At 42.2% G+C, this 13,633-nt stretch overlaps 1 protein-coding gene across 1 annotated transcript in view; it reads right to left on the reverse strand.

The window, feature by feature from the left end:
• Positions 1–13,394, reverse strand: part of NRDE2 (NRDE-2, necessary for RNA interference, domain containing) — a 205,004-nt gene extending 191,610 nt beyond the window's left edge. Inside the window, exon 1 of the mRNA XM_085626525.1 lies at positions 13,249–13,394. Within this exon, the coding sequence (XP_085482651.1) occupies positions 13,249–13,309 (61 nt within the window). The 5' untranslated portion in view covers positions 13,310–13,394. The remainder of the gene's footprint in view (positions 1–13,248) is intronic.
• Positions 13,395–13,633: the final 239 nt, after the last annotated feature.

Here is a 13,633-nt window from a genome sequence, read left to right on the forward strand (position 1 = left end):
ACAACTATTCCATTTAATATTGAAGAACTATCACTATTTGTGTTGGAAATATAGAACATACATATAATGCAAAAGAGTTAATCCTATGCTCTCATACAGACTACACTCTCTTTCAAAACAATTATGCCATCCCCCACACATTTTCTCGTTGATGGGGATCAACGTTTTTAGATGGTGTACAACCTTTCACATTTTGCAATAACGGGGTGTCTCTGAGTAATAATTTATTTCCTATGCTCCAGCATTTCACTACAGCCACCCAAAGTACCTGCTCTTAAAAACACCATATGGTGACAAGCACGCAATGATGTTGCAAGTTCAGAGTTAGAGGACTTAACAGTCAACTATTTCTCCTCTGTGCAGAGCTGGAATGCTCCAATCTTTCCCTCTGGTTACACAGATTTGGTAGGCCTGGTAATTCACAGAACAGCCATCCCTCAGGGAACAAAGAAGATACAAGCTCAGGTCTCCGACAAAAGGGTTCTCCTTAAACGGAAAAAGCTTGTATAGGCTCAAACATCTCAGAGTAAACTTACTTCTCATGTTACACAGAATTTATGGGATGAGGCCTCAGCAAGCAGAGCTACTCCTAATCTCAAGCAAAACCTACATGCTGAGGTTTCAGAGAACCAGATCTAAGTTACATAGGTCTTTTAGAGCCAGGTTTTGCACAGCAACCATATATCCCTGATTACATAGATATAATAATCACATAAGCACAGGGTTCAGACAGAGAAGCTTACACCTTGGTTATTACTATCTCCGAAGCACATATATCTAAAGGGCAAATTTATCTCCTTGTGTCACAAAGATCCCACAGGCCCAGGACACTGACAGGGTAGCCGAGTCTCCGGTTCTTTCAGGCTTATGAAACAGTTACCCTTCAGGTTACAAAGATCCTATAGGCTCAAACATCTGGCATCAAAGCCATCCTGTTCAACACAATAAATTTCTTGGGTCTGGTACATTTTTTTCTAAAAAAATGGCAATCAAGGAAAAGAAAAGGTGCAAGAAGGAAGAAGAAGAGCAAAAGAAGTGTCTCTTTGATAAAGGTCTAATAGGGGAAGAAATCCCTTTTAGGACGAATGCCCTCACTCACCAAAAGGTGACATGCTTCATCATCTGGGCTTTCTCCTCCCAGTGGGAAATCCTAGTCCCACTGAGGGCTACAACCTCCTCTCTAAGAGGAAGGAGCTCTGGGATGTTTTGATTTTTAAGCCTCACAAAGGATGCTAAAATCCCAAATGTAAAGAATGGTGATGTGGGGGCGCAGCGCGAAAAATCAAAAATAGAGAAAAAGTGAGTCTAAAACTGCCTAGTGCAGATGAAAAGAAAACTTTATTGACTCATCTGTACTGACACTTCTTTTGCTCTTCTTCTTCCTTCTTGCACCTTTTCTTTTCCTTGATTGCCATTTTTTTAGAAAAAAATGTACCAGACCCAAGAAATTTATTGTGTTGAACATATATTGTGTTAGGGGTATTATTTCTTGCAGGTCTTTAAACATATATACCCTTGGACCCCCTTCCTTTTAAGAATTTGGTGTGTTCTAAATCAAAGCCATCCTGCATTTAGAGAACTTTCAGGATCATTCTCCAAACAGCAAATCTATTTATCAGGTGTGCACTTCCTATAACTGAGGTTCCAGGCTCAATCTCTACCAGATTACACAGATCATATAGGATACATTCTCAATTGTTCACAGCCTTTTGACAGCAAAGTTATCCCTTATGTTACAATGATCTGTCACACTGAAGTCTCAGAATCAGACATGGGAATAATCCATCAGGATTTGAACAGCAAAGCGATCTCTTAAATTAGACACATTATAGGTTCAGGACTCTTGAAGTACAAGGTAAGGGGAATATGTAGCCTCCTGAGAGAAAGAAAATCTTAGTTGTTCAAACGAAACATCATTGTAGATGGCAAGCTTTTAAAGACAACAAAAAAAGTTTAAGGCAACTCACTCATTACAAAGCAGCCAACGTGTTTAGCAAAAGAATTTAAATATTGGTGTCCAATATGCTTCAAGTTACAGGTCACCAGAGGATATACAGATTTGAAATCTGGAAATTTCAGAAGTTAAGCATATTGGGAACATTGTCTTCTTACAAATGAGGAACCTCAGGCAACTATTGTCAATAGATCTAGGTTTACAGGACTCACACATAAAGTGTTATCACATTAGAGCAAAAGATAGGGGAAGGAATCAAGCAGGAGTGGACATAGAGGTTTGCAATTGTAAAGTAGTCCCTGATGAAGTTCAATGCAAACCCTGGAGAGGACGCAGAAAGATGTACTCAAACAGGCAAAAGTCATAGGTGAGAGTCCAATACTTCATCGGGCTGAGACAAAACTTGATTGACATAGTCTGAAGCCACTGCCTGAAAGAGTCTGGTCGAAGAAAGCCAGTGACTGAAAGGGGCAAACTCAAAACCCCTTCTACGAATATACTGTTAGGGCATTTTGACATCTGCGCTATGAAAACTCTGACTTAAGAAGTCTACGACCCTTAAAAGGAAATATCACCTTTATTGATTATAGTCTATACTTAAAATGCTATCCACACTGATCACACAATCTGTGCTTTCCTGCGTATACAAGATTTCCATTTTACTCATTCAACAATCCTAGCCAGACAGTAGCTTTGGGTGACTGCGAATGTAAATCTCCCAACTACTAATCCTGTCTTTCAGTCAACAAAGTCTCTACCGTAGAGCCAGTTTAAGATTTTCAGTTTATTCCACTTCAACCTCTTGCCTACTGATTTTCCACACTCAGTGCAGAGCCTTTTTTCGATGTTTGAGGCACTTCAAACTGAAGTCTTCATAACTTCTTTTTTCACAAAAAGGTACCAGTACTCACCCTTGGGGAAAATAGAAAGAGGAACGAGGCCTTAGAATCAGGCTGCAATATAACAAAGGGGGCCAACAGCATACACGAAATGAGTCAGGTTGGCAGGATGAGTAAATTCGGATACAGTAAAACAGAGGGAGGTGAGTATTGTACCAATGCATTCATGTCCAAGGGAGAAGATGTAGTGAGGACAGAGATTATTGGGTTAATCAGATTTGTTAATGTGGAAACACTTCAGAGAGAGAATGGCCGGAGATGGGTGGCGGATTTGTGGGGAAGGAGATGGCTTAGGGGTGGCATTCACCTGAGATGCAGGAATGAAAGGGAAGGACAGGACAGGTGCAGTGGCAGTAGAGGCAAATTAAAAGTGCCTTCAAGAAAGGTGGGCAAGGCTTGAAACAGAGCAGCGGGATGCCCTGGTTCAATATGCACAAGGTGGGGGCTACATAAAAAGTGCTAGCCTGGACCTGCCATACTCGCCTGGTCCACTTCATCCTGTAACTCACCTGTGTTTGCTTCCTTAAAGGTTGGAGCCTCAGTCCTATGATCAAGGGATGGCTGGGCCTATTGTTATCTTAATTTCATTTTATTTGTGGTATCTTTTCCTTGTATGGTTCTCTCCCAAAAGGATGCCTAGCCTGGTTATTATCTTTATTTTAATTTTGTTACTTTACCACATTTGTTTCTAAGTTTTAACTTGTTTTGGCCCTTATCCTGTACCACTGGCCGTCTGCCATGCATTACTGAAGAACCGGCTCTAGGTGCCTCCTCCCTCCCCTTCCGCCATTTGAAGCACTGCCTCCCCCTCCTTTGGGGCTTTATAATGGCAGTCACAGCGTGCATATGCATCTGACATGCCAAAGGCACATTCATCTCTGCCCAGATCACATACAGGACTCCAACCCCAGGATCTACTCTACCTCAATCAAACGTAAGTTTGAATATTGATCTAACTATACTTCAGATGGATTTGCTCAAGTTCACCCGAAAACTTCACTTTAAAAAGTATTTTGATAGCAAAAAGGTCACTAATAACTGGAGGTTCCTATCCATAATGATCTATTTCGATCATACCAGATTTAGGGCAATTGCACGATTCAGCACTAGAAAGGAACACATTTAAATACCAGTGGCGCCTGCCAACTTCGGCGTATCGAGGGGCCGGCAAATGGGTGGTGGGTGGATGATTTCATAAAAAACAAGTAAACAAAATAAAAAATGTACTTGCCGTGGTTGCTGCTGCATCATACTTCACTCCGGTCTTATTCCCTCGTGACTACAGGGTCCCAGCTAATGCTATTAACCTATCCTGGTGCTGCTCTTGTGCTGTCAGAGCAGCACCAGAATTGGTGGGAGGCTTTTGCTTTCTCTAACCCAGCTGTCCTAAAACATCTGGGTTAGAGAGGTTTAAAGTGTGCATGTGTGTTGGCCGACACAAGACGGACGGCCAAAGAGACATGCACACTTTAAACAAGTGCAAAGGCAGCAAGAATGTCAATCTCATGAAAGTTTAAAATTCTCAATTCATATGATATATGTAGATTTTTGCGGCATAATCCAAATATGGATTGACATTCTTTCGGAACACGACACGCATGTTTTGGAAAGACCTCGCCGGAATTATAACCGGATACTAGGCGTAGAACTGCACAACTTGGATAGCCATACAGCCCTGAAGAAGTCTATGGTTTACACCCCAAAGACGAAACACGTGTTGGCTGGACTCTGTGATGTTTCCGGAATTAAAAAGGTAACAAAAGAACATTCGCATTGAGATTAGACTTTTTTGGCATTCCGCTTTGGATCAGATTTTCCAAACCACACTAAAGCGTGTGCACAGGATTTGACTGCTTTGCATTTCGGACCTTGTGGTCCTCATTGGAGGGTTTTAGGGGTTTCTCCCTCACCTGTTGCACCGTTTCATTTCTGTGCTAATTAACGAATAACGCCGTAATTTCCTGTGTTAATCTATACCCCCTTCTGGTTATATAGCTTTTTGCAAGTTCATGTCATACAGGCCAAGTCTGTTGACGGAGAGTGACATTTGAGACATGTGAGTGGACAGGATGGGTCCATCCGGTGCACTTTGATGGGTGTAACATACGCAACGCCATAGAAACTTAAAGTGCATCAGCTTATGTCGGTTGTTTAAGGAAACCATGCATGTCAATCTGTATGCAGCAGTGATGCCACTGTAAGTCAGACAGCGAATGACCCAGATCCCTTTCCGACATAGCACGTACTCCTGCTTCTCTAGCAGGGAGCAGAACCATGCATGCTTTATACAGCTTAGACATCAGGTGATCCCCACCCGTATCTTTGATGAATAGTGTCAAGGGTGTAAATTCGGTCGGTTCAAGGGGGTAGCTGGGGATCTGGGAACTCAGTGCTCCCTGCAGTCGCCTCAACACAAATTGGTCCATCAGTGAGGTGTCTAGGAAGCCGATGTATTCAGTCCGAGAAAACACGTGTCCATCAGGAAACAAATCTCAATAGTTTCCAAGGAATACCTTGACAGTGTTTGCTTTACAAGGGTCTCCTGAGTAATGAGTAGCCAAGTATTACCCGCCAAGGGAAGAGCTGGTGAGTAGAGTAAGTGCCCTTCCGTTTCCCTAATGAGTCTTTTCCAAGCCCAGCTGGTTGTGGAGACCGTTTGAATGTTGTGAGGGTCGCATGTTAGTCCTGCCAGCAGAATAGTGGCCAGCGGGGTGGGGTACGTGAGGTCTGCTTTTGGTTTAGAATATGGTGTCCTGACATCTGGATGATACGAGTGTCTGGCAAAACTGCACTGGGCTACCAGATCATATATATGAAAATTCGAAACCCCAAATTCTCTGAGTTCGTATGGTAGTGTCAAAGTATCCCACGAAATAACACTTGAGGAAGACAGCCCGTCCTACCACTGTAGATTGGATCAAGATGGTCCTAGATTTAGGATGATTTTTAGGAGTTACACACCTGCCCACCAAGTGTAACAACTATTTTATAAACCCCTAACCCACAGATTGGGTCTGTAGGCCAGGAGTTAGAGTCACCGGATCAGTCTTTGCCCATTATCAATGGCACCCCAATCTTGAATTTTCCTGTAGGGCTATGTCTTTATGGGATGGCACTGATGTTAGTCAGGATGCACTAGGGAAGTGTACTCATATCTGGGATGAAAACATTTCACACTATACGTGGATAGATGGTACAGTAAGTCCTCAGACGGTCATGAGACTAACTTCTGTATCTTTGTGTTTCAGAGGGAATGGCATTATTTACGTAGGACAGAATACTGGATGTAAGGTCACAGTTTACCACACCAACATACAGGGGGCACCTCTAGCCTCATGGATTTTTATTGGCAGTGTAGAGAACTGCTGGATGCCCAATTACCACTAAATTGGGGTGGAATCTGTTCCATTGTGACCTTGCACGTTCCGGTTTTGGTCATTCCTGGCATCAACTTGTCAACCTTTCACAAACACCCCATAAGCCGTCCACCGACCTTCCTACACCATAGCCGCAGGAAGAGAACTGCACAGTACTATGACACAAGCACTTGGAGTTATTTACCCCAGGAGTATTGCCTGTTCAGTGATGCTCAACTCTTCATTGGAAGCATTCTTCCGCTTGTGCAAGCTAAACCAACAGCTTGTTGGCTCCTTATAATGTGGTGGGAGCTCCTGAAGGTCATAAATACTACCAACGAAGGTTTCAACGCCATAAAGGAAGAGCTACATGCTATGTAAATGATGGTGATGCAATATCACTATGTACTGGACCTTATGACAGCCATGCATGGAGTGGTATGCAAGCAAATTGGGACTGCATGCTGCACGTTTATTCCACCAAATGATGCTGACAATGGGACTTTATCAGAGGCTATACAGACACTGCATAATCTACAAAAGAAAATGGTAAATGAAGGAGGTGCCCCAGATAGTTGGTTCAGTGGTTGTGTTCTATCACAGTCATCCTGGATGTCGAGGTTGTTAGGGACTTTGTTGCCAACAGTTGTGGTCTTACTGTTAATATACTGTGTTGCACAACTAATCCTAGCATTTTGTAGGAGAATAGGTGCAAAGGCGAGTGGGATGTTCCCAGTTAGGACACCAATGCAAGCAGTGGATTCCCAGGGCAACTTGTACCACCTAGTGCCAAGTTCAGACAAGGTCTAGGTGAAGTAGTTAAAATATCAACTAGACGGGGGAATGTTTTAGAAAATGTAAAAAATAAACACACTGTAGAAAATATAACACAAGAGACTATGACACAACATCAAACCCAAGCAGAAAATACACAGCTGTTCGTGGTCAAAAACCAGGTTAGGCCCAAATCTTGCACCAACACGAGTAAGGTGAAAAGTTCACTTATGGATACAATAGTATGGGAAACTTGAAAGGGCTTTTTAGTTAAAGGTCAGCTCGTGTCTAGTAAGCTTGAAAGCATTACTTTGACACACAAGTCCACCGGCATGCACTCTGTGCTTACAAACAGATCATGGCCTGATTAAACAATGGGAGCAGAAAATTGAATTAGCCAAGAGCACACTAAGGTGCCTGAGTAGACAATATGTGCAGGGAAGTAAATTACTTCAGAGCACACAGAGGTCTTAGGTTCACAATACTGAAAGTACACACTTCACTTAAATTTACCATGGACGCACATGCATTCATGAGCAGAAGAATGCTTTATTTATCAAGCATTGTTGGGAATGCAATAAAGAATGTATAATGGATTGGATCAGAATCTGGGATTATGGGGTCATGGGGTCATGTCTTCAAGTGTTTTTTCCGGCTTTAATCTTTTACTTGCAAGTCAATCATTATTTACCATTTGTAATGAACCATTGTACAATCATGTATAAAAACACTGCAAGCGAGCAGCAATCTGACAAAGACTGAGGAAGACTAAGGTGCAGTCCGTGTTGAAGGTCTTTCTCCTTGTCGTGACAGGTAGGTACTGTCTTAGCATTTCCAAGAGGAGCCCGTGTCTTTATTCAATTTTTTGGAAGGTTTTAAGTCATCTCGTAAAAGGAGGGAGGGGTGTGTTTTGACAGTCAATGCCAGAGTGGGGAGTAGCCAGAGAAGGGGGTGAAGATGAAGGAGAGGAACAAACGATCTTGGAGAGGTGGGGGGTTTAAACAAACGAAAAGCTAGACAGGGAGAAGTGGAAGATGTAATGGAGCCGAGAGGGTGGGAGCAACACAGATAGCAAGTAGGCAATGCAGTATTTTAGGACGGGGAGCTACTGAGGAGCAGGTAGGGGCGGTCACCACGTGAGTAGAGAGCAGTAGGAGGGGAGAACAACATTAGAGCGTGGAGGCAGAGCAGTCAGGTAATTTAGATGTATTCTTCTGAACTTTAATCCAGTTAGGAGAGTTACTTGCTTCTCAAAATACATTTTGTTGTATTTTATCGGAGGGAGAGGATGTGGCATTAAGTTACCTGCTTCTCAAAATACATTTTGTTGTATTTTATCTGAGGGAGAGGATGTGGCATTATGGCCAGAGATGCTGACTTTGGAACTGGGAAACCAGATTCAAGTCATGGTATGGGCTCAATCAACATACTGTTATTCTGGGCAAATCACTTAATCTTCCTGAGCCTAAAGAAAAAAAAAATCAATATGATTATTGTGTAATCTACAATACCTTTGGGTCGAGTTCCCACTATATAAAACTGCAAAACAAAAAAAACAAGCATTTGCAATGCAATAGGTCTCGCATTTGCAAGAGTTTAAGCTATTGGCATTGTAAATGAGTTCTGAAGTTTGGCACCGCTAAGCCCATTGTTTTTTCTGTTTCTCGTTTTTTAAATTCAATGTGGCGTAGGCACTGGATCTTTTTTTTTTGTTGAAAAAAAGGTACACTAGATGCAAATGCTTACATTTATTTTACCCCCTAACAGCTCCAAAAAAACCAAGCATTTGCAATGCAATAGGTCTCGCATTTGCAAGAGTTTGAGCTATTGTCATTGTAAATGACTATGCCTTTTATTTATGTGTTATGAAAACCTGCAAGCGGTGCGTAAACACGCACTTTGTACAGATAGTCCTTGCTTACGAGAAGCAAGGCTGGCAGTAAAAGAGGCGCAGTTATTGCCAGCCTTGCTTCTCGTAAGCAAAGGCTATAAGTACAGAGTGCATGTTTACGCACCTCTTGCAAGTTTTCAAAACACATAAATAAAAGGCAGTGTCATTTACAATGCAAATAGCTCAAACTGACGCAGAAGCGAGACCTATTGCATTGCAAATGCTTGTTTAACTGTTCTAAACAACGTTTAACAAGTCTTTGACCCAGACAATTAAACACTAGTTGTGCGAAGTTATACCTACTGAATGTGCAAGTCAATTTAGTCCAACAAGGTTAATGTAGCCAATACACTCATCGTTGTCTTTTCCAGAACCCGTCCCCGCAGGGCTTTGAAACATGAGAACACAATTAAAGACAAAAATAATCTGTCGACAGTAAGGTCTCGGCCTGGTAACCAAATCGGGTCGAACACTTTGCATTTCAAGGTAACTGGTCTTTTTAGGCATGACCCTGATCAAAAACCAGTTATTAGTGTAACAATACTTTCCACAATCGCAGAGAAATAATTCTGTTAACATTGGTGTGAGACTGCACACAAAGAATGAAAAAACTAACAGGTAAAACTGAGCATAGATCGATCCAAGAATTTACACTTCATACATTTACGATGTAAAGGAAAGGAGTGCATTTGTTTAAATGTTCCTGGAAGATGGCGTGATTTGCCAACAAATTTTACAAGTGCCAAAGAGATGCATTAGAATAAAATGATAATCTCATTTATCTGCAGAAATGTTTCACGGTCTGAGACACAAAACCAAAACTAACTTTTGAGTCTCTTAGAGAACGTGAGACGTGTTCACTTTCAGAGGTTATCTAACGTTTTATTAATGAAACCCACAAAGCAAGTTTGGTAATCAAAGCAAATCTGGTTACAGAATATTCACAGCAGCAACCCAGATAGTCCTGGGAAGATCTCAATGGACGCATAAAATCGTATATTAGAGTTTTCAAGAAATACAGCATATAACAAAACCAAGCAGCAATATGCTCCATTCAGAAAAATCTTACTTTAGCACAGCTGTCTAATCACTTACTGAAGGGCACATAAATATTTTCTTGTATGTGGAGCTGGTACCTGAAAAGCAAAACGCTATGGGTGGGACTACCCAAACAAAACCAAGCTTGGTAAGGAATTGCGTCATTTGTTAATAAATGACCCGCCAGTTGGATTTAATGATTTCCCTTAGTAGTGGTGACTTCCAGACTTCACACGCTGCATAAGGGTGATCAACTTGCTGATATACATAATTGGCTTCAAGCTTTCATTCTCGTGCAAAGCCCATTAACAGAGCTGTCAATCACGATCACAAACTGTAGAGTACAACACATTAAACTACGTGATGCAAAATATTAATTAACCCGTTGTGCAGCCCGTAGCAGTTTTATCACACATTTCAAATTGTCCAACACAAAGCTGGCTTGCCCAAGGCCCACTTAAGAACTTATTAGGTAGCTCCTAATTTTTTACAAAGTAACAAAAAACGAAATTGTGCAAACCAAAGCAGTGCGTGCAACCGCATAATCGGTGGCACTTCGAAGCCTGCCTCCAATTAACTGGTTTGTCTGGCTGCTGCTGCAAATCAAATATTTCAAAGCTCTGACGTCAAATTCCTTTTCAAAGAGTCACCAACCAAACAATGGTAATTAAGAGCACACTTAGACAAAACCTGAAAGGCGGGTCGCGGCCTCGTTATGTTTGTACGTGTTAAATAAATAAAAGATCTCAACTCAAGAAGGCATGCCATATTTACTCCACACAACCCTTCTATTACAAAAGGAAAACCATAAAAGAAATTAAACCCCATCTCGAAGCACCCAAAATCTGCGCCGCCAGAGATTAAAGGTTACAAAGGACCTTTCAATCAAAAAATAAATCCTAAATAAACAAGCATTAGCCGCGCGGCCGTCAATGTGACGCGGCCAATGCTTGGGCTCGGCTGTTAGGGTGCCCACGAGCGAGCACTTAATGAGCCATGACAGCTCGTAACTGTGCGCGTAACCGCACGCTCTAGGCCACACAAATAGCTGTGGTCGGCTTTTTAAAGCCCACTCACTAAATGTCTCGCCAGTGCAGCGTATGCGCTGGCTCAGGCGAGACCTAAAAACCTTTTTTTTTTTAAATTGTTCCAAATTTTAATTACGTATATGTAATGTGTTTTAAATTCCTTACTGCATGTATAACTTTTTATTCATAATGCGAATAGTAGTGTTTTAAATGGACCAATTAATTTCACGACTTCTGCCAAGTACCCATCAGCCCCTCAGAACTAGCTAGATTTTCTGGACTTATGTTCTGTTTTCCTTTCAGTGTTATTTCCCTATCAATGCACATGCGCTTTCTGAGGGTATTGATATTGCGCAGATGTTACAGCAGACTGTTGGCCTGGTATTTAAAGATGATGCACATTTATTTTTGTATGCTGGAAGGAACTTTTTTTATCAATTTTAACTTGTTAAGATATTTACTGTATTGTATACATACTTTTATGGTCTCTAACGACCGAAATGTCACCGGGCCAAACAAGTGTGGCAGAGCGAATATGGAGACACAGGATACTTAAGAGAATCTGAGACAAAAACCCAGGTCTGCAAGGGGGACAGAGACAAAAGGAACTCACAAGATCACTCCGCCTGCCGTGCACAGAAGCGTAGGGGCGGGGCACACTCATCCCCAGGTGCCCAGTGCGCACACCTTTAATGTATGCTGCCTGCACACAAGGTGCGCTGCTTTCACGGGAGGAATAAACGCTCATCTTTTAAATAAAAAAATTAATAAATGTAAACTCATTGCAAGAAAAAAATACAACAAGCCCAATCCTCCTTAAAACAAAGCCCAAAACAAACAAACATTCTACTAAAAACGCCAAATGAAGGTCGACATCAAAAATAGCGAAAAGATAAAAAAATATAACAAATGAAGCGGAGGCATGTAACAAGACGTACCCACAATACAACTGTGGAATTAAGAGGCGGTGGGAGGAAGAAAAACTATATTTAAATGTAATCAGCTATGGTGCCAAAACTACACACAGGCAAACAGAAACAGAGCAGGAAACCAAGAAAAAAAGTAGTCCCCCATAGAACATATAAAGAACTGTAGCGTGATGAGACAGTACTTAGTCCTTGCTGCATGGGAGGAACCGAAGAGAAAAAGGAGACACAAAGAGGCAGGACTGACCACTGGCAAGCAAGGATTTATGAAGAACACTGACATAGACAAACGAAAAGCAAGCAATGGGTCGGGTTGGAACTCCACAAAACACTAAGCGGCAGCGCAAGCGTTGCCTAGGCTCGACCTAAAAAGAGGAGTCCTGTCTCTGCTTATGAAGCACTTCCAGTAATGTTCCCACGGCCTAATAGAACAGAACATTACAGGGGTTACTATTATATCAACCCAGCAGCACTCAAATTATAAACCTTCGAAGGGTAAAAAGCAGATCCTGCAGAGATTCAAACTTTGACCTCCAGGTTGAGTTTGGCCTTTGGCAGCAGATGCCTTGGCTCCCTGAGCTACCGTACATTAGGCTGTGTTTAACAAAACTGCATCTGAACTTTAAAATAGCTTATTTTAATATCCGTATTTCACTTAAAAACTCTGTGATTGCACATCTTTATCGGCATCAAGACCAAAGGCAATTTGTAGTGGGTACCCGAAGATGACCCTTCCCCCAAACAACCCCTGCCCCCCCCCCCCCTCCCCGACCCCGCTCACCACAAAAGAAATGTAGTCTACTATACCCCTATCCCCACTCCCACACATAAAATGATGCCTTTACCCCCGTATCCATGGGAATCCCTTTTCTCTGACTCCTAAATCGCTGGGATGTTGAAGTGATGACAATACAATGATGAAGTAAGATCCTTTATTGCTGAGGAGCAACCCCGGGTACATCCACCTTCATCAAACCCAATACTGGTCTCCACGCAGTGGAACCAGAAACACACTCAACCCATAACATTCCAACCCACGAGATTGCACAGCAACACATAGCCACGCGGATGCGCGACCATTAGTTACCAAGCAACACAACAGATTTTTAACCCCTTTCTCCAGTGGTATCGTCTGTCTTGCACATAATCAAGGGCTCTCTTCTTACCCAATCCAGAGTGAATAGGTAATCCTGTCTGTGTGTGTACTGTATTGGCGTTCAGATTATATAATGGGGTACACAGGACTGCAAGTCCCAGAAAACAACAGGCTTGCCTGGTTGAGGTTCTGAAACATGTGCATGGGAAACGGAAGAACTCTTCTACGACCTCAAACTACCGTCCCCAAGCTCCCACGAGAAAGCAGGATTTTCTCGCTCACTCACCTTTCCTTGCGTTGGTTTGAACGTCATTTGAACTGTCAGAAAAGGCAGGGAACAGAGACATCGCTAGCCCTCACTTTCAGCTACGTAAACAGCACTCCACGACGCACAGAATGTACGTCAACATGCCAGCACGGAGCGTGATGGGATACGTAGTTCTAGCGGTCTCCTTCTGTCAGTTTCCGAGAAGGCAATTAAAAAGAAGGAGGTTAATAACAAGAGTACTGCAGAATTTCGAGGATCGTGACCTAATTACGCGGCTAATCTACTCTCAAAAATAGTAGAATACATGCATTTAATTCGAATTTACAAATCCAGTAAGTCAAAGTTTCTTGTTTTCTGAAAATCATGAAAACACATTGCTGCGCGTCGATAAAACAATTGTAAA

This window comes from Triturus cristatus, chromosome 9 (genome assembly GCF_964204655.1).
Source record: "Triturus cristatus chromosome 9, aTriCri1.1, whole genome shotgun sequence".
In the NCBI taxonomy this organism is placed as follows: domain Eukaryota; kingdom Metazoa; phylum Chordata; class Amphibia; order Caudata; family Salamandridae; genus Triturus; species Triturus cristatus.